Genomic DNA, 27840 nt, shown 5'->3' with positions numbered 1-27840 from the left:
CCAGGCAATGGAAGGGTTAGCGCAACGCGCTGTGATAACACTACCGCCGAAGTCTCATTTCATCTGTGAACATAAATACACTGTGTTGCCAGTATTGTAATCATGTCCTTGTATCCCGTAATTTAGATAGGAAATCTCTTTCAGATGCGTTAATAAGCGCCGAAGCACAGCCGCTATATTAAACCCTGATTTCATCACTTTAATTTTTAATCAAGGCTGCGTGATGACATATTAAAGCAATATTTCTTGTGTAATTTATGTGATTAAAATAGCAAAAAGAGAGGCATCTGGAGCGACATTCTTAATTATACCACTGGTAAGCCCGAGATAAGGGGAGTAATTGTGTTGCTATCAAACTAATTGTTTTCCCGCAAAACAGGTAGGAACAGAAAGTGCCAATTAATCTAATCAGAAGACTCGATAATCGAGGGCTCCATCGTCCAATGTCATTTTCCAAGCTTTGACTGTCCTTGTCGTTTTATCAAAGAGTCAGCGTCCTTCTCATTTATCTATTGGCAAACTGTACAAAATAGTCCTGCCAATATTCCCAAAGCAAGAATCTGGGCCAAAGAGGCCACTCCTGCTTATAGTCAAACCTACCTAATTCATCCTACATGTACAGTAGACACACAGAAGACACCTTCTCAAACTGTTCAGTCTATGCCAACCATTCTCAACCAGAGTTCCATGGAACCCTACAGTATTTGTTGGCAAATTGTACAAAATAGGCTTGCCAATATTCTCAAAGCAAGAATTAGGGCCAAAGAGCCCACTCCTACCCATGCTTAAAACCTCCTAATTCATCCTACACGTAGACACACAGAATATGTCTTCCCAACCAGTTTAGTCTATACTAGCTATTCTCAACCAGAGATCTATAGAACTCAAGGGATCCACAAGATCAAGGGTTGCTAGGGGTTCCTTAGGTTATGGCTGACTGGTCTCAATAAGAACTTATTCATTTCCCTTCTCCAAGTGAAACACATTTCATAGTACAGATCCAAAATAACAACAACACAATAATTAGTAGTGTATGTATGTAGGTCATCTAGTTGCCCAACAAACGTTCTTTGAGACCCAGCCATTCTTCGCCATGGAACTCTGGGGTTCCTCAAGAGGTTGCTAGGGGTTCCTTGAGTTGTGGCTGGTTGTCCTTCCATCGTATGATGCCTACATGGTTCCAGGGCCAACACCATTTGGCAGAGCCAAGTGACTTGGCACCAATGATCTCTTGAACTGTTTGTAAGGGTGGCTATCTGACCAACAATGAAAGGGTTACATTATTCCCTACTGACCACCAATGTAAGGGGCATTTTTCCCATTGACCTCAGAAACATTGGTTTTAGTAAGGGTTCCCCAAGACCTGAAAATTATTTTAAAGGTTCCTCTAGGGCAGCCTTTCTTAACCAAAGTTCTCAACCTAGGGCTTCTCCAGAAGTTATTGGGGGTTCCTTGGGCACTGAGATAATTCTGTCACTCAGATAAGTAACCAATGACACCAAAGATCTTTTTAAATATCTAAGGGGAGGGGGAATACTTCTACTGACCACAAATGTAAGGAACATTCTTCCCATTGACCACCAATGTAAGGAGCATTCTTCCCACTGACTACAAATGTAAGGAGCATTCTTCCCACTGACCACCAAAGTAAGGAGCATTCTTCCCACTAATCACCAATGTAAGAAACATTCTTCCCATTGACCCCCCATGTAAGAAGCATTCTTCCCACTGACCACAAACATAAGGAGTATTCTTTCCACTGACCACCAATGTAAGAAACATTCTTCCCACTGATCACCAATGTAAGGAACATTCTTCTCACTGACCACCAATGTAAGGGGCCATCTTCCAACTGGCCACCAATTTAAGGGGCATTCTTCCCACTCACCACCAATGTAAGGAGCATTCTTCCCACTGATCACCAATGTAAGGGACATTCTCCCCACTGACCACCAATGTAAGGAGCATTCTTTCCACTGACCACACATGTAAGGAGCATTCTTCCCACTGACCACCAATGTAAGGAACATTCTTCCCACTGATCACCAATGTAAGGAGCATTCTTCCACTGACCACCAATGTAAGGGCCATTCTTCCCACTGATCACCAATGTAAGGGACATTCTTCCCACTGACCACCAATGTAAGGAGCATTCTTCCCACTGATCACCAATGTAAGTGGCATTCTTCCCATTGACCACCAATGTAAGGAACATTCTTCCACTGACCACCAATGTAAGTGGCATTCTTCCCACTGACCACCAATGTAAGGCAACATTCTTCCCACTGACCACCAATGTAAGGGGCATTCTTCCCACTGACCACCAATGTAAGGGAAATTCTTCCCACTGACCACCAATGTAAGGGACATTCTTCCCACTGATCACCAATGTAAGGGACATTCTTCCCACTGACCACCAATGTAAGGGACATTCTTCCCACTGATCACCAATGTAAGGGAACATTCTTCCCACTGACCACCAATGTAAGGGACATTCTTCCCACTGACCACCAATGTAAGGGACATTCTTCCCACTGATCACCAATGTAAGGGAACATTCTTCCCACTGACCACCAATGTAAGGGACATTCTTCCCACTGACCACCAATGTAAGGAACATTCTTCTCACTGACTACAAATGTAGGGAGCATTCTTCCCACTGACCACCAATGTAAGGGACATTCTTCCCACTGACCACCAATGTAAGGGACATTCTTCTCACTGACCATCCAGCTAATGTTCTGTGAACTGAAGGTATAGTAAGTACCAATAGGGGTTCCTTGAGACCAGAAAATTATTTCAAGGGTGCTTCCACATTAAAAAGACTGAGAAACAATGCTCTAGGGTAAATGGTTTGAGAAGGGTTGGTCTAGAAAGACATGCTAGCCACACACACGTATCATTTTTTAAACTCAATTTTATTTAAACCTGAGATTTTTCAATCCAACTTTTTGTCTCTTTTAAATTAACGCGATTGTAAAGTCTCATTTAAAAAAAAAAAGAAAACATTTGGGGGGACCAGTGACATAACTACGTCACTGTACTAATGACACTGACAAGAAAGGGGTTAACACCAAGGGCGATCAAAGGAACGTTGTTTCGCGGGACAGAGCCGACCTGCCACAGTATAGGTGCGGCGGCTGGTTCGCAAGCGGTTAAGATAAAAAAAACCTTCTGTTTTTACAACTCCTTGAATTTAAATTTTCAAAGAAACAAATCAGCTGATGCTGGGAAAATTCTCTATTGATTGGCTAAGATTCATTCAGAAATAACAAATGAGAAAATCAATTGGGGGAAAAAATGGCTACACAACAAACGTTAAAATCCCATAAAAAATAAAAGGAAATTCTACGGCCTGGAAAATTGCTTCTTCCTTCAATTACACGTGAAAAATTAAATGGGACTGAAAATAACATACATGGTTTGGTTTTCTTACATTTGACTTGAATACTGAATGATAAACCAATTGTACTGTAAAATGGGGGTGGAGCACCATAGGGGATTTAGGCATCTGAGCAAGTATATAAGTCGATATAATTTCATTGGTCCTTGGTGGGGACACCTAGCCAATGGTCACGGACCCCCCCGCGCGTGTGCCCGGCGGACCCGAGGTCCGATCTGTCCGCCGCAATGTCGCAGTCCTGCAAAAAGAATTGCAGATCGCCGCCATTACTCGTTAAAAAAAAAAAAACAACAAAAATGACAAAGATCTTTCCCTTAGTTAGTAAACGCGATAACTTTTGCGCAAACCAATCAAAAATACGCTTTTTGCGATTGTTTTTACCAAACATATGTAGCATAAAATAAATTGGTCTAAAATGTTAAAAAATTTAGATTTTTACATTTTTTTGGGGGGGAATTTCATATAAAAAAATGTGAAAAATATTGTTATTTTTGCAAAATTGTCGCTCTTTTTTTGTTTATAGCGCATGGTCAAAAAATCGCACAGGTGATCAAATACCACCAAAAGAAAGCTCTGTTTGTGGGAAAAAAAGGACGTCAAATTCGTTTAGGTACAGCATCGCACGATCGCGCAATTGTCCGTTAAAGTCACGCAGTGCCGAATCGCAAAATAGGCCCTGGTCAGAAAGGGGGTAAATCTTCCGGGGCTTAAGTGGTTAAAGGGGAAATATGTGCTCGGAGGGAGAGATTTGAAGTGGGAGGGAGAAGATGTGTACCAGTAGGGGAAATTAAGGGATAGAGGATTTGTGCTAAGAGGGGTGACTTTTTTTTTGGGGGGGGGCATTTGAGCTTTTCTGGGAAGAGGGGATTTCAGCAGGGGGGTGGATTTGTACTAGGAGTATAAGCTTAGGGGGATATGCTTAGGGGGTAAGCATGCAGATTAGTGCTCAGTGTTTTTGTGGGGGGATTTTTGCTCACACGTATTGCTCATACATCTTGGGGGGGGGGGGGGGGGGGCATTTTGGCATGTTCACCTCTGGGCTCCAGATGATCTTGTCCCGGCGCTGGCGGGAGGGCATGCCTTTCATGGCTTCCCTCGGCTCTCTCGCCTAACTGGGAGACCCGAGCGACCAGCCTGCGCGTTCACCGGCTGGCCGGAGACCCGGACAAAGCCCAAATCGGCTTCGAACGGGTCTCAGGTCTATTAACCCGGAAGCGATGTCATGACATCACTTCCTGTTTACTAGAGCCCTAAAGGTGGCAGATTTAAAAAAATGTCAGTATGCAAAACAGCCAGACTTGGCATTTTGAATGCGTTTAAATGCACAGGAGGTATTTGGGGTCTTATAGATAGTCAGATCCCTCCATAAAGAGTACCTGTCAGTGTCTATTACTGTCACAAGGGATGTTTACACTCCTTGTGACAGCAATAAAAGTGATCAAAATTTTTTTTTTTAAAGGGACAGGGGGAAAAAAATAAGAAAATAAATAAGAAAAAAAATCGGCTTTGGGTGCCGACATTGCGGGCTCCCTGGACAGGTAAGTTCTACTATTTACAGGTCAGCAGCTACAGTATTTGTAGCTGCTGACTATTAATTCTTTTAGGGGGGGTGGAACTCCGCTTTAACTTTGCACTCTGTATGTAGCGCACTTCTTAACTCAGCAGTCTGAAATTAGCGCACTCCTGAACTCTGCACATAGCGCACTCCTGAACTCTGTAAGTAGCACACTCCTGAACTCTGTAGGTAGTGCACTCCTGAACTCTGCACTCTGTACATAGCACACTCCTGAACTCTGCACTCTGTACATAGCACACTCCTAAACTCTGCACATAGCGCACTCCTGAACTCTGTAGGTAGCACACTCCTGAACTCTGCACATAGCGCACTCCTGAACTCTGTAAGTAGCACACCCCTGAACTCTGTAAGTAGCACACTCCTTAACTCTGTAGGTAATGCACTCCTGAACTCTGCACTCTGTACATAGCACACTCCTGAACTCTGCACATAGCGCACTCCTGAACTCTTTAAGTAGCACACGCCTGAACTCTGTAGGTAGCGCACTCCTGAAATCTGCACTCTGTACGCAGTGCACTCCTGAACTCTGCACTCTGTACGTAGCGCACTTCTTAACTCTGCACTCTGTACATAGCACACTCCTGAACTCTGTACGTAGCACACTCCTGAACTCTGTACATAGCACACTCCTGAACTCTGCACTCTGTACAGAGGGTATTCCTGAACCCTGCACTCTGTATGTAGCATACTCCTGAACTCTGCCCTCTATACATAGCGCCCTCCTGAACGCTGCACTCTATACATAGCGCACTCCTGAACTCTCTAAGTAGCGCACTCCTGAACTCTGCACTCTATACATAGCGCACTCCTGAACTCTGCACTCTATACATAGCGCACTCCTGAACTCTGCACTCTATACATAGCGCAATCCTGAACTCTGCGCTCTGAATGTAGCGCACTCCTGAACTCTGCACTCTATACATAGCGCACTCCTGAACTCTGTGCTCTGAATGTAGCGCACTCCTGAACTCTGCACTCTATACATAGCGCACTCCTGAACTCTGCGCTCTGAATGTAGCGCACTCCTGAACTCTGCACTCTATACATAGTGCACTCCTGAACTCTGCACCCTGTACAGAGGGTACTCCTGCACTCTTTATTTAGCACATTCCTAAACTCTGCATACAGTCTTACAGATACAACCAGCCCTTTGGGGGCAACCATAATGCCGATGCGGCCCTCAATGAAATTGAGTTCGACACCCCTGTGCTAAATGCTCTGCAGACAGAGGCTTAAAGTCACCAAGTCTGCCCCTTCAAGGAAACGGTATTCTCTGATGGCAGCCGCCTCTTTCAGCAGGATAATGTGCCCTGCCACACTGAAAAAATAGTCCCAGAATGGTTTGACGGACACCACAATGAATTTGAAGTGTTGACTTCACCTCCAAATTCTCCAGATCTCAATCCAATCGAGCATCTGTGGGATGTGCTGGGAAAAAAAGTCCAATCCATGGAGGCCCCACCTCACAATGCACAGGGCTTGAGGGATCTGCTATTGACGGCTTGGTGCCAGACAACACAGCATACCATCAGAGGTCTACTGGAGTCCATGACTAGATGGGTCAGGCCTGTTTTGGTGGCCCACGCAGTATTAGGTGGGTGGTCATAAAGTTATGGCTGAATGTTGTCTTAGCTTTAATAAAAAACGGATGAACACGTTTCAGCATGCATTGCTGGCTGCCATCATGGAGGAGCCACCGTCTCACCAGATCTGATTTTTCCAGAAGCAGAAGATTGAGGTCAGCTTCCCGCGGAGGGACACTGTAAAACTTATTGATGAATCGAAGCAACGTACAGCAACTTGCTACGTCATGCAAATCCGCCCGACGCCGCCAAAAGACATTTGTATGCAAATAATACAAAGCGGAGCATCTGCAGAACTCAGACAAGTCCTGGGAGACCAAACGTGACCCTTGTAAAATTACTTGACACGACTCTCATTAATGATTCTGCGGAGATCTGAGCCAAAACTGCGACAAAAAGCCCTTCAAAAAAAAGTCAGAGAACTGCACAGCGAACACAACGCGGGCCGCAGGAAATGCATCTCAACAAGAAACTTTCATGTGCTATGAATACGTGAGGAGATACTGCTGGGGATAGGATACAAAGATTGGGGCTGCCCCGCTTCACGGGGCTCCAAAGGATGGTGGAGCCCATTACACCATGGGGTACATATGGAGCTTTGCAGACCGGCTTATGTGATCCATCTTTAACCACTTTACCACCGGAGGATTTTCCTGCTTTACGTCCAGGCCACTTTTTGCAACTTGGCACTGTGCAACTTTAACTGACAATTGCGCGGTCATGCAACGCTGTACCCAAACGAAATTTACGTCCTTTTTTTCCCATAAACAGAGCTTTTTTTTGGTGGTATTTGATCACCTCTGCGCTTTTCATTTTTTGCGATATTCATAAAAAATAAGCGAAAATTTTGCGAAAAAATTGACATTTTCTACTTTGACAGTTAAAAAATATCCAATATATTAAATTTTTGTCATATATTTAGGCCAAAATGTATTTAGCTACATGTCTTTGACAAAAAAATTCTCAATGAGCGTATTTTTAACCGCTTTATGACCGGAAGGTTTTACCCCATTCCTGACCAGGCCATATTTTGCGATTCTGCACTGCGTTACTTTAACGGACAATTGCGCGGTCATGCAACACTGTACCCAAATTAAATTTCTGGCCTTTTTTCCCCCACAAATAGAGCTTTCTTTTGGTGGTATTTGATCACCTGTCCGATTTTGATTTTTTGCGTTATAAACAAAAAAAGAGCGACAATTTTGAAAAAACAACAATATTTTTCAAATTTTTTTATATGAAATTCCCCCCCCCCAAAAAAATGTAAAAATCAAAATTTTTTATCATTTTAGGCCAATTTGTTTTCTGCTACCTGTTTTTGGTCAAAAAAAATCGCAATAAGCGTATTTTGATTGGTTTGTGCAAAAGTTATTGCGTTTACTAACTACGGGAAAGATTTTTGTCATTTTTGGTGTTTTTTTTTTAACGCGTAATGGCGGCGATCTGCGATTTTTTTGCGGGACTGTGACATTGCGGCGGACAGATCGGACCCTTGACTGACATTTTTGACACTTTTGGGGGTACCAGTGACATTACTACAGTAATCAGTGCTATACATATGCACTGTTACTGTAAAAATGACACTGGCAGGGAAGGGGTTAATTTTTTATCAAAGAGGGAGGGGTTAATGTATGCCTGGTGCTTACGGACGGGTGTGGGGGGAGGTGACTGAGTGACACATGGACAGATCGCAGGTTTCCACACTAGATCCCCGACGATCGGGGAAGAGCGGCGGTGATCACTGCCGCTCCTCCCCTGGCCCGACTCCCGCTGTGACTGAATACAGCGGGAGCGAGCCTCCAGCGGCGTGCGCACGCCACCGAGAGAGGGGAATGTCTGGTGACGTAGGTCTACGTCGCCAGACAATAACGAGCCACTGCGCTGCAGTACAGTCAACGTGACTGGTCGGCAAGTGGTTAAACCACTTGCCCACCGCCCGCCGCAGATATACTGTGGCAGGTTGGCTCGGCTGCGCACACCGACATTTGCCGCCGGGCACCCGCAATCGCTCCCCGCTGTGAGAGAACAACGGTTAGCTGTTGTAAACACAGCAGACCATTGTTCCCCCTGGAATGAACACAGAGAGCCTGAGATCCTCCTATTTAGGATCACAGGTCTTTGTGTTGATTCCACAAGTCCCTCCCCCATACAGTTAGAAAGAACCCCCTAGGCTCACACTTAACCCTTTGATCACCCCTGGGTTAATCCCTCCCCTGCCAGTGTCATTATTACAGTAACCCGTGGCCGCACACCCAATCCCCCCCGCCCCCCATCGAGAGAGAACGACGGTTAGCTGTAGCTGAACACAGGGATCCTCCTATTTAGGATCACAGGTCTCTGTGTTGATTCCACAAGTCCCTCCCCCATACAGTTAGAAATCACCCCCTAGGCTCTCACTTGACCCTTCGATTGCCTCTGGGTTAGCCCCTTCCCTGCCAGTGTCGTTATTACAGTAACCCGTGGTCGCATCCCGATAACCCCCCCCCCCCCCCCCATCGAGAGAGAGAACGACGGTTAGCTGTAGCTGAACACAGGGATCCTCCTATTTAGGATCACAGGTCTCTGTGTTCATTCCACAAGTCCCTCCCCCATACAGTTAGAAAGCACACCCAAGGCTCACACTTAACCCTTTGATCGCCCCTGGGTTAACCCCTTCCCTGCCAGTGTCATTAGTACAGTGACAGTGCATATTTTTAGCACTGATTACTGTAGTAATGTCACTGGTCCCCCCCAAAAGTGTCAAAAATGTCAGTTAGGGGTCCGATCTGTCCGCTGCAATGTCGTGGTCCCGCTAAAAATCGCAGATCTCTGACATTACTAGTAAAAAAATAAAAATGACCTAAATCTTTCCCCTAGTTTGTAGAGGTGAAAACTTTTGCAAAAAAAACAATCAATATGCGCTTATTGGGATATTTTTTTACCAAAAATATGAAGCAGAATACAAATTGGCCTAAAATGATGAAAAAAGTTGATTTTTACATTTTTTTATTGGCAATGTTATACAGTATAACAGAATGTGAAAAATATTGTTTTTTTTTCAGAATTGTTGCTTTTTTTTTGTTTAAAGCGCAAACAATAAAAAAATCGCAGAGGTGATCAAATACCACCAAAAGAAAGCTCTATTTGTGGGAAAAAAATGACATCAATTTTATTTGGGTACAGCGTCGCGCAATTGTCAGTTAAAATAACGCAGTGCCAAATCGCAAAAAAATGGCCTGTCATTAAGGGAGCAAATCCTTCCGGTCCAGAAGTGATTAAATATGGATATCTGTCCATCCAGCTCTGACATTGCTCCCATAAAAAGGCTGCGCTGCTTCTGCCATAGACATGCCTAAATGATTCCTGGTGAAGAGAAGTAAAAAGTCCCCACTGCTGACCTACTGAGTGCGGGATGAAGATAAGGACAGAGCACAGACCTTTCTCCCAAGCATGGATGGTGTAAACTGTGTCTGAGCAGAGGCCGGTTCCATGCCCCACTGGAGACTCTCCTCCCCCAGGCAGCCCCGACCGAGCTGTCCCAGCTCCCCCCAACCGCCCCCCTGCTGGCCAGGTCGGGAACTCGGATTCGGCTGATGAGTAGAGAGTACCTGGAGTGGAGCTTTAACCTGGATTGGGGATCAGAAGGAGGCCGGGAAGAGGGCAAGTGGGAGGGGGGCTGAGTCGCTGCACCATGGGCCTCTGGTTTGTACTTGCCCCCTGGGCCGAAAGTTGCCAGTCAGCCCCTGATAGTGAGAGCAATAATTCTAGCATCAGACCTCCTCTGTGCCTTTAAACTGGAAACCTGTAAAGGCCTTTAAAGCGTAACCTATGAACAGTGGCGTAGCGTGGGTTGTCAGCACCCGGGGCAAGGCAAGTCATTTGCGCCCCCTACACAAACCTACTAGACCACTATACAGACCTACACTCCCCCATACACTGACACCTACACTGACCCCCCTTCACTTAACCCCACTACACTGACACATACACTGACCCCCCCATACACTGACTCCCCCTTACATTTCTATACACCGACCCCCCCATACACTAACACCCCCTACACTGACACCTATACAGACCCCCCTACACACTGACCCCTACACTAACACCTATACTGACACCCCCTACACTGACCCCCCCCCCCCCCATACACTGACAGCTACACTGACACCTATACTGACCCCCTTACATTCCCACATACACTGACCCCCAATACACTGACCCCTACACTGACTCCCCCCTACATTTTCACATACACTGACCCCCTACACTAATAGCTATACTGACTCCCCCTACACTGACCTCCCCCATACACTGACACCTATACTGACCCCCCCTACACTGACCGCCACATACACTGACACCTATACTGACCCCTGTACATTTCCACATACACTGACCCCCCCTACACTTTGCCCCCCCATACACTGACACCTACACTGACACCTTTGCTGACCCCCTACACTGACACACCCTCCTCTACACTGACCCCCCCATACACTGACACCTACACTGACCCCCCCGTACACTGACAGCTACACTGACACCTATACTGACCCCCTTACATTCCCACATACACTGACCCCTACACTGACTCCCCCCTACATTTCCACATACACTGACCCCCACTACACTGACCCCTACACTAATAGCTATACTGACCCCCCCATACACTGACACCTATACTGACCCACCTATACTGACATTCCCCATACACTGACACCTATACTGACCCCCCTACACTGACCGCCACATACACTGACACCCCTACATTTCCACATACACTGACCCCCCTACACTGATCCCCCCCCATACACTGACACCTACACTGACACCTATGCTGACCCCCCTACACTGACACACCCTCCTCTACACTGACCCCCCCCCATACACTGACACCTACACTGACACCTACACTGACCCCCCCGTACACTGACAGCTACACTGACACCTATACTGACCCCCTTACATTCCCACATACACTGACCCCCCCATACACTGACCCCTACACTGACCCACCCCCCCTCCCTCCCTCCCATGTCCACTTCCCCTATACTGACACCTATGCTGACCCCCCTACTACACTGACACCCCCCCCCCCCACTTCCCTGGGCCCTGGGGGCAGGCAAGACATCACTTACCTTGTTCTGTGCCAATACACTGGCGACTCGACAGTCACAGTCCAGTCAGTCCTGACTCCTGTCCTGTGTACACAGCCAGCCCACTGAGCCCAGTACAACTCCAGTCCAGTCACAGTCCAGTCAGTCCTGACTCCTGTCCTGTGTCACTCGTGACTTCTACCTTTTTTTTTACAGGTGCACCCGATCACAACAGCAGCATGTCTTCTTCTCCAGGTCCTCCGGCTCCTAGGTTTTCCTCCTGCGTCGGTCACGACTGGCTCTCTCCTCTCTGGCCTGTCACCTGCCGCCGCTGCCAGCTTCTTCTTGCTGCTGCTGCCTGGGCTGGGCTGGTGTGGCTCCCGCGCTCAACGCTGCGCTGGGCGGCCGCTGCAGTGCATTGTCCCTCCCCCAGATAGTCCCTCGCTCTCCGCACGCCTGGCACCACCCCCCCCCTCCACAGTGGGCGGCGACCCGGCGGCTCGGATTCGCACAGCGCCGCCGCCACAGCCAGCACTGCAGTGAGAGAAAATTTGTGAGCCAGGCAGGGCAGAGCTGCGAGTGCGCCCCCCCCCCCCGGATGTTGCGCCCGGTGCGGCCGGCCCCCCCTGCACCCCCCACGCTACGCCACTGCCTATGAAGATTTTGAAGTACCGTAATTTGGCATCGTTCCACGGTATCTGCAAATTTAAAGCGTGACATGTTTGGTATCTATTTACTCGGCGTAACATACTTTTTAAAAAATTTACCAAACAATTGGGTATTATATTTTATTCTGACTTTGAAATTCAGAATTCTGACTTTAATTCAGAGGATTCTTAATTTTTAATATCAAAATTCCGACTTTAAAACTTAGAATTTTGACGTTAAAATTTCAGAATTCTGACTTTTATTCTCAGAATTCTGACTTTTAAACTCAAAAAATGATTTCCTAAATTTTAGGATGGCCCCAGGGCTCCTCTGTAAGAGAAGCAATCCTGTTTGAAGAAATATTATCCTTGAGAATGAAGTCTTGGAGACTGCTAGGTGCCAATACCTCCTTTATGAAGGTTGTAGGTCAGATCGGACATTATTTATGTAAGTTTTTACTAATAGACAGTTGGATGGCTTATCAGCCGAAATAACTTCCTCCACCATAGAATATGTCAAATTCTGTTTAATTTATGCACTCACCATTGTCTATTGCTAGGATCAGGGCTGTGTAGGTGTTGTTGCGAACAAACGAAGACTCCCGGTCGAGGGGTGCTGTGGTGTTGACTGTTCCGTTCAGTGAGTTAATAGAGAGCCAGCCAGCATCGTCCTTCAGCACTGAGAACCTGCAATGAAAGACCGTGTAGGTTCAGACATGGGATGTGAGCTACGAACTTCTACAGCTGACACCACTGTATAAAATAGCAGAGGGAATGTACAATACATCAGTGTGAATGCAGCTATGCAGTTGTTTTTAAAAATACACCCATTTGTATCAGGTGAGCCATAACTGTTAGTAAATCTTGAATAGCGTTCTTCAATGAAAGAGTTGGGTAGGTACATATACTGTCCATCCTACTGATAGGGGGCTAGAATGCCAAGTCCCCACACTTGCCTCATAAGTTGATTTTGTTTTAATCCACATAACAATATAAGTGGGGTAACTTGAAGCTCCAGCCACATTTTTTTTGTAGTGTTTTATAGAGTAGGGAAGGGTTAGTCCTGGTTTTACTGCTATCAATGGCTAAATCTGTCAAAACCATTTTCCATAGTTTTGGATAGAGTGGGAAAGAGTTAAAACTTCTAGGTCCCTTTGGCAGATTTTCCCTCACTTCCTGTCTGGTTAAACCATTGTTAACAGGACAGGAAGTCAGGATAAATTTCTCTAACGGAGTTCCAATGCTTCCCAGTTCCAATGCATGGCATACATGTTAAAGCAAACCAGTATGTTGCCTAGAGGATGCAAAGCCTAAGCGCTCTGGAGGTGAACCCTTTAATATTAAGGAACCTTTTAATTAGCATTCCCGGTCTCAGGGAACCCCTGTCAATAATTACTATACCTACAACTCATGGTACATTCAGCAAGCTGTTCAGTGGAAAGATTGTTCCTTAAACTTGTGGTCAGTGGGAGGAATCCCCCCCTTACAGATAGGCATCTAAATCATTGGAGTCAGTGCTTACTTATACAAGAGGCTGAAATTGCTCGAATAATACAGACCTGATTACGGATGTAGAAATAAGGGGCAACTCAGGAACAGTGACCATAGGTCAATTAGTTTCAGTATACATCACAGAAATGGGAAAACATAAGGGTAAAACACAGACACTGAACTTCAAAAGAGCCAATTTCCCTAAACTGCGTTCTATGCTAGACGATATTAAATGGGATAGAATCCTGGGAACAAAGAACACTGGGGAAAAATGGGTGTGCTTTAAGAACATACTTAAAAAAGGTATTGGCCAGTGCATTCCGACAGGGAATAAGTTTAAAAGAGCTAAAATAAACCCTGGGTGGCTAAACTCCAACGTAAAAATGCATATAAAAACAAAAGAAAAGGCCTTCAAGAAATACAAAGCAGAGGGGGACATTGGCAATATTCCAGCACTACAAAGAATGCAACAAGAAATGTAAGAACGCAATCAGGGCGGCTAAGATAGAACACGAAAGGCACATGGCAGAAGATAGAAAGTAAAACCCCAAGAAAATATTTAAGTATATAAATAGTAAGAAAGCGAGGCCAGAACATATTGGTCCCATAAAGGATGATGAAGGGAATCTGGCTATAAAGGACAAAGAGAAGGCAGAGGTTCTAAATAAATTATTCTCTTCACAAAATAATTGGGGGGGGGGGGGTACAGTAACCTAGACTGTAATGTTAAAGTTAATAACATGTCACAGGAAGCACCCTCATGGTTAGCAGAAGGCAGATTCAGAACTAGACTCAAAAAACTTAACACAAATAAGTCACCAGGACCAGATGGCTTACACCTGAGGGTCATAAGGAACTTAAGGCCAGGTAATAGCCAGACCATTGTTCTTAATTTTTAAGAACAGTCTACTGATGGGCATGATGCCAGCTGACTGGAGAAAAGCCAACGTGGCACCAATATTTAAAAAAGGTCCGAGATATATCCCTGGGAACTACAGGCTGGTTAGCCTAACATGAATAGTCTGCAAGCTATTGGAGGGGATGATAAGGGACTATATAAGATTTTAGTAATAAAAACGTTATTTGTAGTAATCAGCATGGATTCATGAAGAATCGCTCTTACCAGACCAATCTATTAACCTTCTATGAAGAAGCAAGCTGCCATCTAGATAAAGGAAGGCCTGAAGTTGTGGAGTTTCTGGACTTCGCAAAGGCATTTGATACAGTTTCCCACAAACGCTTACTGAACAAACTAAGGTATGTAGTATTGGACCATGGGGTGAGTACCTGGATTGAAAACTGGCTTCAGGGGAGAGTCCAGAGGGTGGTGATAAATGTGGAGTACTCAGATTGGTTGGGTGTGGAAAGTGGGGTCCCCCAAGGATCTGTCCTGGGACCAATCCTGTTTAATTTGTTCATAAACGATCTGGAGGATGGGATGACTAGCACAATCTCATCACAATGCATATTTGTGGACGATACTAAGTTATGCAGGGCAATATCTTCTTCACAGGACGTGGAAACCTTACAAGAAGACCTGAACAAAATAATGGGGTGGACAACTACATGGCAAATGAGGTTTAATGTTGAAAAATGTAAGCCAATGCACTTAGATGCCAGAAATATGAACGCAAATTACTCGCTAGGGGGGCAACCTCTGAGGGAATCTAAGATAAAAAAGGACCCGGGGTCTTAGTAGACAACAAGCCCAGCAATGGCATGCAATGCCAAGCTGCTGAAAGCAAAGCCAACAGAATACTGGCATGTATAACAAAGGGGATTCACTCCGGAGACAAAATGATAATTCTCCCACTCTACAAGACTCTGGTCCAGCCGCATCTGGAGTATGCCATCCAGTTCTGGGCACCGGTCCTCAGGAAGGATGTGCTGGAACTGGAGAGAGTCCAGAGAAGGGCAACAAAGATAATTTAGGGAATGGAGAACATCAGCTATGAGGAAAGTCTACATGCATTGAACTTCTTCTCGCTGGAGAAGAGAGGCTTGAGAGGGGATATGATATCAATGTACAAATACCGTACTGGTGACCCTAGCATAGGGAACAAACTTTTAAGCGAAAGGGAATTTAAAAAGACACATGGCCATTCACTATAATTAGAAGAGAAATGATTTAAGCTTAAACTGCATAAATGGTTCTTTACTGTCAGAGCGGTAAGGATGTGGAATTCTTTTCCACAAGCAGTGGTATCACCAGGGAGCATCGATAGTTTAAAAAACGATTAGATGGGCACCTTAACGACCACAACATACAGGGGTATACGATGTACTGTTGTACACACACACACATACACACCATAAATTGCACTGGATGGACTTTTTTAAACCTCACTAACTATGTAACATAAAAATGTAGAATGACACATTTTGGTTATTATGAATTGTTTTTACAAGCCAGGCTTCCCCTATTCATATGCTAATGAACCTGTTTGACTAGTTCATGAAGCTTATTAGCGAGTGATGTTGGCAGGAAGTAGGGAGAGGGAACAAAGGACTTGAACACAGCCATGTGCTGAACAAAAAGATAAGTTGTTTTGGGGGACTCCAAGAAGCAAGGAGCATTCTTGAAGAGATCCTGGATAGAAGGAAGATGACTCCATAATATAGAAGGAAGGGGGCTCCATTAATAACAAAGCAACTGTGCAAGGAGGGAACTTCAACCTGGGGGTGACACTAAATCTACAACCCTAAGTAACTGTTTAGTGAACTTCTATCACACACATTGTCTGTGCTCATTTGCTAGGAAAGATAGATAGTTTGTGCATGTGTTCTTTGTATGCATATTTTGTGATACTCTGTATGTTGTGTATTGTTTTACTGATATTGTAAGTAGGTTGTGTGCTTTACCTCAAAGGTGTTCTGATATATACTACTCATTTGATATGGACATGTATGGGTGGATTACTGAAAATCTTCCTGAGGGTGAAGTTACACTTTTAGTCCTGATGAAGGGTGTGATGTTAGCGTAATGCGTTTAATAATGTACTCAATTATTATTTTAAATAAACCTAATTTCAGACATAACATTTGGGTAGGGCTCTTCAATCTCCAGTTCACAATTTAGGCAAAGTAGATGGCATTCTCGATAGCAGGAGCAACAAGAAATGTGTCTACACTTCCCCACGCTCCTCTACCACTCCAATCCTCAGTAAGAGCTTGTGCAAAACTGTGTACTTCAGAGTATTTCTGTTCAGACTAAGTAGCCAATTGCCAGGTCTGAGTGAGAAGTAGGGTAAGCGTTCATAGCGCCAAGTGAGTTTTGACTTTCTGAAAGTAAAAACGGTCTGCTTTTTTGCAATTGTGGATGCAAGTCATAAAGACACAAAAAATGAATCGCACATCTTTTGGTAAATATTAGGATTTGCACTAACAAGGACCCAGTTCCATTAACACATTCCTTGGTAACACCTACGACAAGGGACATATGCATCCACTGCATTCAGCCATTCATAAATCACTTTAAAATCCATACTGCTATACACAATGACATTGAGCTGGGTCTATAAGGAGTCTAAATCCTACTTACGTGAACAAAGAGCATGTTATTATGTAGTAAAAACGTACACTAGAGGCGATGATTGTACTATAAAACCACAGGGCGTCTGTCGTAGTGAAGACCAATATCACAAGGTAACCTTCTTGGATGAATACATTAGTAAGTAATTCTAGCACTCCATAAATCAGTCTACTAATACTTATAGGAAGGAAATGGCAGGGAAGCCACGGGGAATAGAATATAATGGAGTAGAACTTTTAGTGGAACAACATGCCCATCTTTTTATAAGGACTTGCCATGTTTAGAAGAATGTTTAGCAGAAAAAATAAATAGTTAAAGCCATGGCCCAGGGTAGTTAAGATTTAAGGAAGAAGTAAGTTGACCCATATTTTAAGATGTTACCCCACTATATTCTTCTGTAATCGTCAATTAAAGCATGCCTTGGTGGAAACTTAACAGCTACAAACTCCAGATCTTCTGGAAGGCATCTATTTTCTGTGGCCCAACTGGACAAGGAGTAGTCCCTACATCCAGGTTCCTGATATGCAAAGCAGGAACTTGGATGTAGGAACTACTCCTTGTTCATTTGGGCCACAGAATATGGATGCCTCCAAGAAGTTCTGAATCCCTCAAATGTAGCTTTGCTGAAATTTTGTAGAGATTCCTCTCCACCCAGGTCATGATCATCTCTACCTGTCTTAGAAGACTGAACCTGCAGGTTCCAACTTGCCCCTAATGCTGTACACAAGACATGTTGCCATGGAGTCAATCAGGAAACTGGAACACTTCCTATCAAATACTTACTGTAATTTTCCTTTTATGATAAACTCCATGGTAGCATGGGTACTTTACCAGTGTCAAAAGTAGGCTTATCGCGAAACACATGGTCTCAAATTGAGGAAGCAGTAAGTTGTCCCATATTTCAAGACATCTCATTGTCTTCTTCTATAATTGTCAATTAAAGCACGTCTTGGCAGAAACTTGTCAGCTACAAAAGTTATAGGCAAAGCAGGAACTTCTCATTGTCCAGTTGAGCCACAGAATACAGATGCCTCCCAGAAGTTCTGAATCCCTCGAATGTAACTTTGCTGAAATGTTATAGAGATTCCCTCTACTTAGGTCACGATCCTCTCTACCTCTCTCAGTAGACTGAACCTGCATGTTCCAACCTGCTTTATGTTGCTGTACACCAAATATATGCTGCCATGGAGTCAGACAGGAAACTGGAAAATTTCCTATCAAATACCTCCCAAGAGGTATTTCCCGAGAAGGTCACCCCTCCTGGCTGAAGCACACCACTATCTTCACACCAACATTGTGTCTCTGAATGGCAGCAACTGCCCCATGCTGCTTTCAAACTAGACTTTTTATCGGCCTTGCACACCTGTGCACTCACACAGGCTGCAGGTGTTCAGCAAAGTCCAGACACAGGATTGAAGGTTCCGTCCCACCCAAGACACCCTTCACAGTCCAGACCACGATCCAGGAATTCAAAACATGGAAAGTTTAAAGCACAGCTTTTTCTGCTGACAATACACATACTGGAGTTTCTCGAACGGAAAATTTGTCGTCCTAACATCCCTTTCCTAATCTCACACTGTGGCAGGACCTCGTACAATATGTAAATGGTTGTACGTCCATAGCCTTGCCACAGGTTCACTTTAAGTGCTCATTTATACTTGCTTCAAAATGTGGCATTGGACACACCTTTTTAAAGTGCTTTGAATGCCAATCAAAGCGGCTGTTACTAAATAAAATGGTTACCTAACAGTCTTGGTCACGCGTTGCGTTTGCTTTGCTTAAAAAATGATCCCCTATATCGCTATCTTGGTGCTTCAAAGCGCCTCCAAAGCCTCCATAGAAGTCTATGACAACACTGGCGAGTAGCACCTGCAGCTTTTGAGGGGCTTTTATTCAGTTTTTTAGCTTTGCTTTGTTTAGCAGGTATGAGATATCTCAGGATACACTGGAAAAACAACAAGCGTACCGGAAAGACGTCATCAGCAGTCACTTCCGGTGCATGTGTATATATTCTGGGAGTGTCTGGTGCAGACACCACATCTGGTGTGATGCGTGGAGCAGCATGAAGGTGAGCGGATTGCAGACTGGACTGGAGCAACTAGCAGACAGCACACATAGTGTGCAACATGGGAACACCATAGCAGAAGGTGAGCAGGGACCAGATAGAGAGGACTGAGCGGCACAGGATCTCCAGGAACCGAAGAAACTAGCAATGTCACACATGGGGCACAGAATTGGGGCAATATAATGGGAAGTGAGCAGGGACTGGAGAGAGAGAAGAATCAGCAAACCCGAGGGTCAGCAGAGCTGGGGGACCGGAGCAGGAGAAACTAGCAGATGTCATACATGGTGAGCAGTGTGGGAGCAGCATAGCGGGAGGTGAGTGGGGACCAGAGAGAGAGGAGGATCAGCAAAGCAGAGGATGAGCAGAGCTTGGAGTTACTACTGAGTGGGGGATCAGCAAAGCTGGGGGTTCCTACCGAGTGGGGGATCAGCAAAGCTGGGGGTACTACTGAGCAGGGGATGTACTGAATGAAGCCAGGGTTCTGCTGGGCCCCTTTAAAAAAATATTAGAAACTCAACACATTTGCCAAGGATCAGGACATTTGCCAAGCTTCAATAAAGCTTCAAAAAAGCGTCACTGAAGCATCAACAAAGCATGTTGAAGCGGAAGGCGCTTTAATGTGTGCTAAATTCGAAGTGTAAATGAGTCCCAAATTAGACACTGCTTGCAGCACAACCTGCTAAATGGAACATGGCAGGGAAACTCACCTTGTGCTGAGCCACTGCCACTTGCAAAGCATTACCAATTGTAAAGATTTGAGTCCTATTACTGACACTGTAAGTCTTCGGCTATCCCTGGCCCCATATGCCAAAATTCTTCTTCAGCTTACGGTCACAGATTATTCAGCAACAAAGTACAATCATCGTTATTGATTTATGCAATTATCCTTCTCCTGGAAATGCTAGCAAAGCATTCTCTCTGGCTGCACCGTAATCCTAAAAATGAACCTTTCCGATGAAAGTCTGTCCATCGGCAAATTCCTAAGCAAAGATGCCCGGCGTAATTGAATGAAAGAGGAGACGGATCAGCTTGTAAATGGAAATGAGACAGTTTGTATTAGATTCAGAAATGTGCTCTCCGTGCCGCAGCCATCAGTTTAGAAAAAAAAAAAATATGTATACAGAATGGCAGAAGCGAGGCCAAAAAAAATAAATAAATTCACGGCTCCATATTTTCTAAGCGGGGATGGTGCCAGGGACGTCCCAGATAGAGCCATGGACTTGGCTGTAACACCGGAATGAGAGAAGGAGGAAAGAGAAAAAAGACAGCAAGATGAAACATATTGGGCATGATGAGTTCACCGTGAACGGATGCCAAAATACTGGGCATTAGCCAATTTCATTTATTTAATAAATGTCTTTATATTATTATTATTATTATTATTATTATTATTATTATTATTATTATATGTTTTTATTGTTTTTTTATTATTTTTATTATTATTATTACTAATATTATATTTATTATTTGTTCTTTCATTATTATAATTTATTTTGTTATTACATGTCTTTGTTTAGTATTATTATGATTATATTCATTTATTATATTTGTTCTTATTATAATATTATATTCATTTATTATATGTCTTTTCATTAATATTATTACTATCATTACTATTTATTATATGTCTTTTATATCTGTTCGGAGTTCAGCTTTAAAGCGGTATGAAACCCAAAACCAAAAATGTAATATACCAATCATTAGATTCTATGAGGACCACTTCTGGCCAGACTTCTCCGGACAGGAGATGGATGTACCTGGGTTTCACTGGTTTCCTCCAGTTCTGTGCTGATGGCATTGGTAGGCATCTTCTGATGTGGAAGCAAAATAAGCATGATGTGTCTTTCATCTGCTGTATTAGGTTGGTCGACCACTGCGTCAACTCTCCTCAAGGTTACCTGACCACTGTGTTTACGCTCCTCAACGTTACCCAACCACTGTTTCTAAGCTCCTCAAAGTTACCCGACCACTGCATCTATGCTCCTCAACGTTACTCGACCACTGTGTCAACTCTCTTTAACTTTACCCGACCACTGTGTCTATGCTCCTCAATGTTACCCAACCACTATGTCGACTCTCTTCAACGTTACCCGACCACTGCATCTACGCTCCACAACGTTACCCGGCCACTGCATCTGTGCTCCTCAACATTATGCTCCTCAACATTACCCGACCACTATGTCTACGCTCCTCAACATTACCTGACCACTGTGTCTACGCTCCTCAACATTACCCGACCACTGTGTCTATGCTCCTCAATGTTATCGAACCACTGTGCCTATGCTCCTCAACATTACCCGACCACTGCGTCTACGCTCCTCAGTGTTACCCAAGCACTGTGTCTATGCTCCTCAACATTACCCGACCACTGTGTCTATGCTACTCAATGTTACCCGACCACTACGTCGACTCTCTTCAACGTTACCCGACCACTGTGTCTATGCTGCTCAATGTTACCCGACCACTGCGTCTATGCTCCTCAATGTTACCCGACCACTGCATCTACGCTCCTCAACGTTACTCAACCACTATGACTATACTCTCCTCAACAGTACATGACCACTACGACTACTCTCCTCAAGGTTACCCGGCCACTGCCTCTACGCTCCTCAACGTTACCCGACCACTATGACTATACTCTCCTCAACAGTACCTGACCACTATGACTACTCTCCTCAAGGTTACCCGACCACTGCGTCTACGCTCCTCAACGTTAGCCGACCAGTGCGTCTACATTCCTCAATGTTACCTGACCACTGCGTCTACGCTCCTCAACATTGCCCCTTTCTCTGTGTTTCTTCATAGGAGCTTGAATAGCACATCTTGATCCCCCAGTCTGTTTTGAAATCTTTGCCTGGGAGAGACCTTGCTGATGCAGTATAACTACCTTGTGTCTTGTTGCTGTGCTCAGTCTTGCCATGGTGTATAACCTGTGACATGAAATGGTCTTCCACAACCTCACCTTAGTAGCAGAGTTTGGCTGTTCCTCACCCTATTTTAAGCCACCTACACAGCTGTTTCTGTTTCAGTTAATGACTGCATGACGGTACTCACTGTCACTGGGAGTGAAAGACAGATACTTAATGGACACTGAGAATATGGTTTGGATTACTTCAAATGGGACAGTAATATTTATCTAAAGAAACCTATGAAGACTGCTTCACACAGTCAGACTTATAACAGATGCTAATATCATCAGCTTAATCACCTGTCTATCACACATTGTTTAATATGCTGATATACTCACCTGTTATCTACTGAGGGTTCTGTGTTTACACTTCTGATAATGTGTATTGTACTTCAATGTCAGAGACGGACAGTCTGTTACTGGTGGTCTTTTCCTATTGTTTGTGTATTGAGGTGTGATGCGTATTCTGTTAAGCCTGTCTGTCCCATTATTAATTGTTAATAAACTCACATACTGTTTCTGTCCAGATGGCTAGATAATTAGTTCAGGTTAATTCTATTTCTGTATACAATTTCATCTGCATATGATAATGTAATCAGGAAACACCTGACCTGATGGGGTAATCTGATCAAGAAGGGGATGTCCATGCTGTATATAAACTGTGTGAGTTGTTCAATAAAGGAGAAGGTTCCTTAACTTGTACAAGCTAAGTTGTCGGCTAGCTTTGCATGGGTGCGGCTAGAATATTTGATATCTATGTTCAAGACTGGGAGAAAGCCATATACTGACGGAAGTCCACAAGCACAGTGTGGGTCGCGGCTCCATTACAGACTGTTTACACCCACATATGAAATTGATGATCCTTAGCCCCTGCTTGGTTTGCTAGTTAATCATACACCTGCACCTACAAAAATTTCTAGCTTTGAGCAAGTGTACAAGTGTCAGAATTGATGCCGGTTTAAAGACAAAAGGGGGTCACATCAAATATTGATTTGTTTTAGATTTTTCTTCTGTTCCCTCACTTTGCATTTTGTAAACAATGAAAAAAAAAAAAAAAACAATTCAAAAAAATATTTCTGAAAGCATTCTTACTTTACAAACAGCATTTCTTCACACCTGTCTAAAACGATTGCACAGTACCGTATTTCATACAGAAGCCTTGCAAAATCGACAGATCCAAAACAATACAGGAGGAACAATTTGCATGTCAACTTTTCAGAGACAATAACCCCACTTTGTTTGTTTTTACTTAAACAAAAATATATTTTTTTCTTTTTTTTTTTTTTTTTGGGGGGGGGGGGGTTGGCAAACACATCTTGTCTTCAAGGGATCCTAAAACAATGCTGAATTGTTCGCTCAAAACCCATCCGCCAACAAAAGTGAGATAATTTAGCCGCAACAATTGTAAACATTCTGTCGCCCTCTCCGTCAAAATCACATTTTGTCATTTGCAAAATGTAGAAAATGTATTAGCTTATGCCAAAAAGATACATTTTCTTCCTGTCTTTTTTTGTTTTGTTTTCCGTACCGCAGTGTCATTGTTTGTTACTGTGACATGTTGACTGTTTCGGAAAATGTGGCAAATTTATTTCTCAAGAGAATGGCATTCAATTTCCATTCATTCTGCTAACTTGTCTAAATGAATCCTCCATTTCCTCCTTCCCGCGCCAGATAAAGGGGAATGGATGCCGGGCGTTTTGTAACGGGAGGAAATGAAGGGTTAAATGCCAAAGCTGATATGTTCGGTCTTGTAGTTTATTTTTTTATTTTTAAGCCTTTAGGCAGTTTAGTATGATGGAAAAATATCATGGAGATCTAAAGGGGGTTGGCTGTCTGCTTATTTGCTCTTGGAAACATTCATAGGAATATAATAGTCCTGCAAATGGAAAAGAAAAAATCACCTGTGTACAGAATATGGGCTGTAATTCCTTATATTTCGTGGAAGCAGAATGTTTCTCATCAGAGGCGTAACTAGAACCTTCAAGGCCCCAGGGCAAGCAACCATTTTTTTTTTTTTTATGTGGGCGGGGGCAGCGGCAGGTACCGGCTCCCACTTCCGGTTGGATCGCCTAAAAGTTACACTTTAACCACTTGCCGACCGCTCACTGTACTGCAGCACAGCGGCTCCCCTGGGTCCAGCGGCGTAGACGTACGTCGCTGGAATCCTAGTGATCTCGGTGGCGCGCGCGCCGCCGGAGGCACGCACCTGCTGTGTTTAGACACAGCAGGAATCAGGTCGGAGGAGGAGAGGCGGCAATTGCCGCCTCTCTTCCCCAATTGTCGGGGAAAGTGTGAGAAGATCCGCCTGCTTGTGTAAACAAAGCAGGCGGATCTTCTCTGTGACAGACAGGGACAGATCACAGGATTCAGCACAGCTTTGCCGGCGCCATTACGCAATCACGCATTCCCGGAAGTGACGGCGGGGCGGCAGCGGTGTGTCCCCACGACTAGGAAGTACCAATATCCACCGGTCACAGCCTGTGTATCGAGACCGCTCAAGCCATCCTGACCAGGACACCGGAGCGATTATCTATATACACTATGATGCCTTTTATACATATTCTTTTGTGAGTACCTTTTATTTGGTTTACCTAATAAATTTCAAGATACTGCACTTAGAGTGGCGCCTGTGTTCTCCTTACAGCATAGCTGAACCTGCGATCTCTGTCTCTGTCACAGAACCCCCCTCCCCCCACACACGTCAGTAATCATGAGGCATACATTTAACCCCTTGATCAGCAACAGTGTTAACCCCTTCCCTGCCAGTGTCATTATTACGGTAACAGTGCATATTTTTAGCACTGATTACTGTAGTAATGTCACTGGTCCGCCCCAAAAGTGTCAAAAATGTCAGTTAGGGGTCCGATCTGTCCGCCGCAATGTCACAGTCCAGCAAAAAATCGCAGATCGCCGCCATTACTAGTAAAAGAAAAAACAATATAAATGATATAAATCTTTCCTGTAGTAAGTAAACACAATAACTTTTGCGCAAACCAATCAAAATACGCTTATTGCGATTTTTTTTTTTACCAAAAATATGTAGCAGAAAACAAATTGGCCTAAAATGTTAAAAAATTTTGATTTTTAATTATTTTTTTTGGGAATGTTATATAGCAGAATGTGAAAAATATTGTTTTTTTCTTCAAAATTGTCGCTCTTTTTTTCAAAAATTAAAAATCGCACAGGTGATCAAATACTCCCCAAAAAAAACTCTATTTGTGGGGAAAAAAAGGACGTAAATTTCATTTGGGTACAGCATCGCACGACCGCGCAATTGTCCGTTAAATTAACGCAGTGCCGAATCGCAAAATATGGTCAGGAAGGGGGTAAAATCTTCCAGTCTTAAAGTGGATAAAAATTCGCTCATTGAGAATTTTTTTGTCAAAGATATGTAGCTAAATACATTTTGGCCTAAATATATGACAAAAATTGAATCTATTGGATATTTTTTAACAGTCAAGTAAATTTTTCTCAAAATTTTCTCACTTTTTTATTAATATCGCAAAAAATAAAAAGCACAGAGGTGATCAAATACCACCAAAAGAAAGCTTTGTTTGTGGGAAAAAAAGGACGTAAATTTCGTTTGGGTACAGCATTGCATGACCGCGCAATTGTCAGTTAAAGTTGCGCAGTGCCAAGTTGATAAAAGTGGCCTGGTCATTGAGCAGCAAAATCTTCCGGGGCTAAAGTGGTTAACCACTTTACGTCTGCCTGCGGTAATATTACTGCGGCAAAGTGGCTCGTTATCGTCTGACGACGTAGTACTACGTCATCAGACACTACCCTTTCTCGGCGCGCCGCCAGAGGCTCGCTCCCGTTGTATTCAGTCACAGCGGGAGTCGGGCCAGGGGAGGAGCAGCGCCGATTGCCGCTGCTCTTCCCCGATCGTCGGGGATCTAGTGTGGAGATCCGCCTGCTTGTGTAAACACAAGTGGGCGGATCTCCTAAGTGACAGGCAGGGTCAGATTGCAGGGTTCAGCATAGCTGAACCCGCGATCTGTCCCTGTGTCACACAGTCACCTCCCCCCACACACGTTAGTAAGCACCAGGCATACATTAACCCCTCCCTCTCCAATAAAATTAACCCCTTCCCTGCCAGTGTCATTTTTACAGTAACAGTGCATATGTATAGCACTGATTACTGCAGTAATGTCACTGGTACCCCCAAAAGTGTCAAAAATGTCAGTCAAGGGTCCGATCTGTCCGCCGCAATGTCGCAGTCCCGCAAAAAAAATTGCAGATCGCCGCCATTACGCGTTAAAAAAAAAACACCAAAAATGACAGAAATCTTTCCCTTTGTTAGTAAACGCAATAACTTTTGCGCAAACCAATCAAAATACGCTTATTGTGAATTTTTTTACCAAACATAGGTAGCAGAAAACAAATTGACCAAAAATTTGAAAAAAATTTAGATTTTTACATTTTTTTGGGGGGAATTTCATATAAAAAAATGTGAAAAATATTGTTGTTTTTTCAAAATTTACGCTCTTTTTTTGTTTATAGCGCAAAAAGTAAAAATCTCACAGGTGATCAAATACCACCAAAAGAAAGCTCTGTTTGTGGGAAAAAAGGACATAAATTTAGTTTTGGGTACAGCGTCACACGACCGCGCAATTGTCAGTTAAAGTCGCACAGCGCCGAATCGCAAAAAGTGGCCTGGACGTAAGACGGCAAAATCCTCCGGTGGTTAAGTGGTTAAAGGACAATAGTTATTTATATTATGTTTGTTTACAATGACATTATTTTGAAGCATATATTTGATGCAAGTGATTTTTTTTTTTTGTATATATACTTTAGGACATGGTGTTATGAGGAAGCATCAAGAAATGATTTGCAATCTATAGCTTTATCTTTATAGGTTATTAAACATGTGAGAATATATAATAAAAGGACCATTTCCATTTCCAGACATGACACAGTTTGCAATAAAATTTCCCTCCAGTTCACATTTTATAAGACTTTATTATTTTTACTGCCCTATAAACAAAAATGTGTCATTCTGCAATGTTTTCTTTTTTTTTGTTTATGCCGATTTCGCTCATTGGTAAATTCAGAAGCCTGCGAGTAAATTTAGCCCGCCGCTAATTATGAGTGATGAAATCCGGAGGTTATATCAAAATCTGCCCTCACTGTCACCATTCTGCGTTATCTCGCCTCCTTGTCTTTATATAGACACATTGTAAATTTAAAGTAATTATAATGTATGAAAAAAAAAAAAAAAAAAAGTGACGGCAAGAATTGCAGAATGCTAATCATTTGTTCTTAAATTAAATATATTCTGCAGGCTGCTCTTTTACCGCCTGGAACGGATTACAAAAGAACAATGGAGGATGAAAAAGAAATTAAAGGTATTTTTGTTGGCGGTAAATGGCGGCGAAAAGGAAATAATTTGAAGCCCGGGTACGCTAGGCGAGTTTCAGACTTCCGCTATCTATGGAATTGGATACAAAGTGACCTCGATGAACTGCCACTTGAAAAGTCATGTGACCTCAATGCTGCAATTTAGAGTGAGGTACAAAGTTTCATCAACTGTCACTTGGGTGGGTCATGTGATCTC

General features: G+C 43.7%; 1 protein-coding gene across 1 annotated transcript in view; it reads right to left on the bottom strand.

Moving 5' to 3' along the window:
• The window catches only part of CDH13 (cadherin 13), a 668836-nt gene that overhangs the window by 58377 nt on the left and 582619 nt on the right, over positions 1-27840 (bottom strand). The window contains exon 9 of the mRNA XM_082269695.1: positions 12832-12974. Within this exon, the coding sequence (XP_082125821.1) occupies positions 12832-12974 (143 nt within the window). The remainder of the gene's footprint in view (positions 1-12831; positions 12975-27840) is intronic.

Source organism: Pelophylax lessonae (genome assembly GCF_965119305.1).
Source record: "Pelophylax lessonae genome assembly, chromosome: 10".
In the NCBI taxonomy this organism is placed as follows: domain Eukaryota; kingdom Metazoa; phylum Chordata; class Amphibia; order Anura; family Ranidae; genus Pelophylax; species Pelophylax lessonae.
The sequence above is the reverse complement of the archived record's forward strand: the minus strand, read 5'-3'. Positions and strand labels throughout refer to the sequence as shown.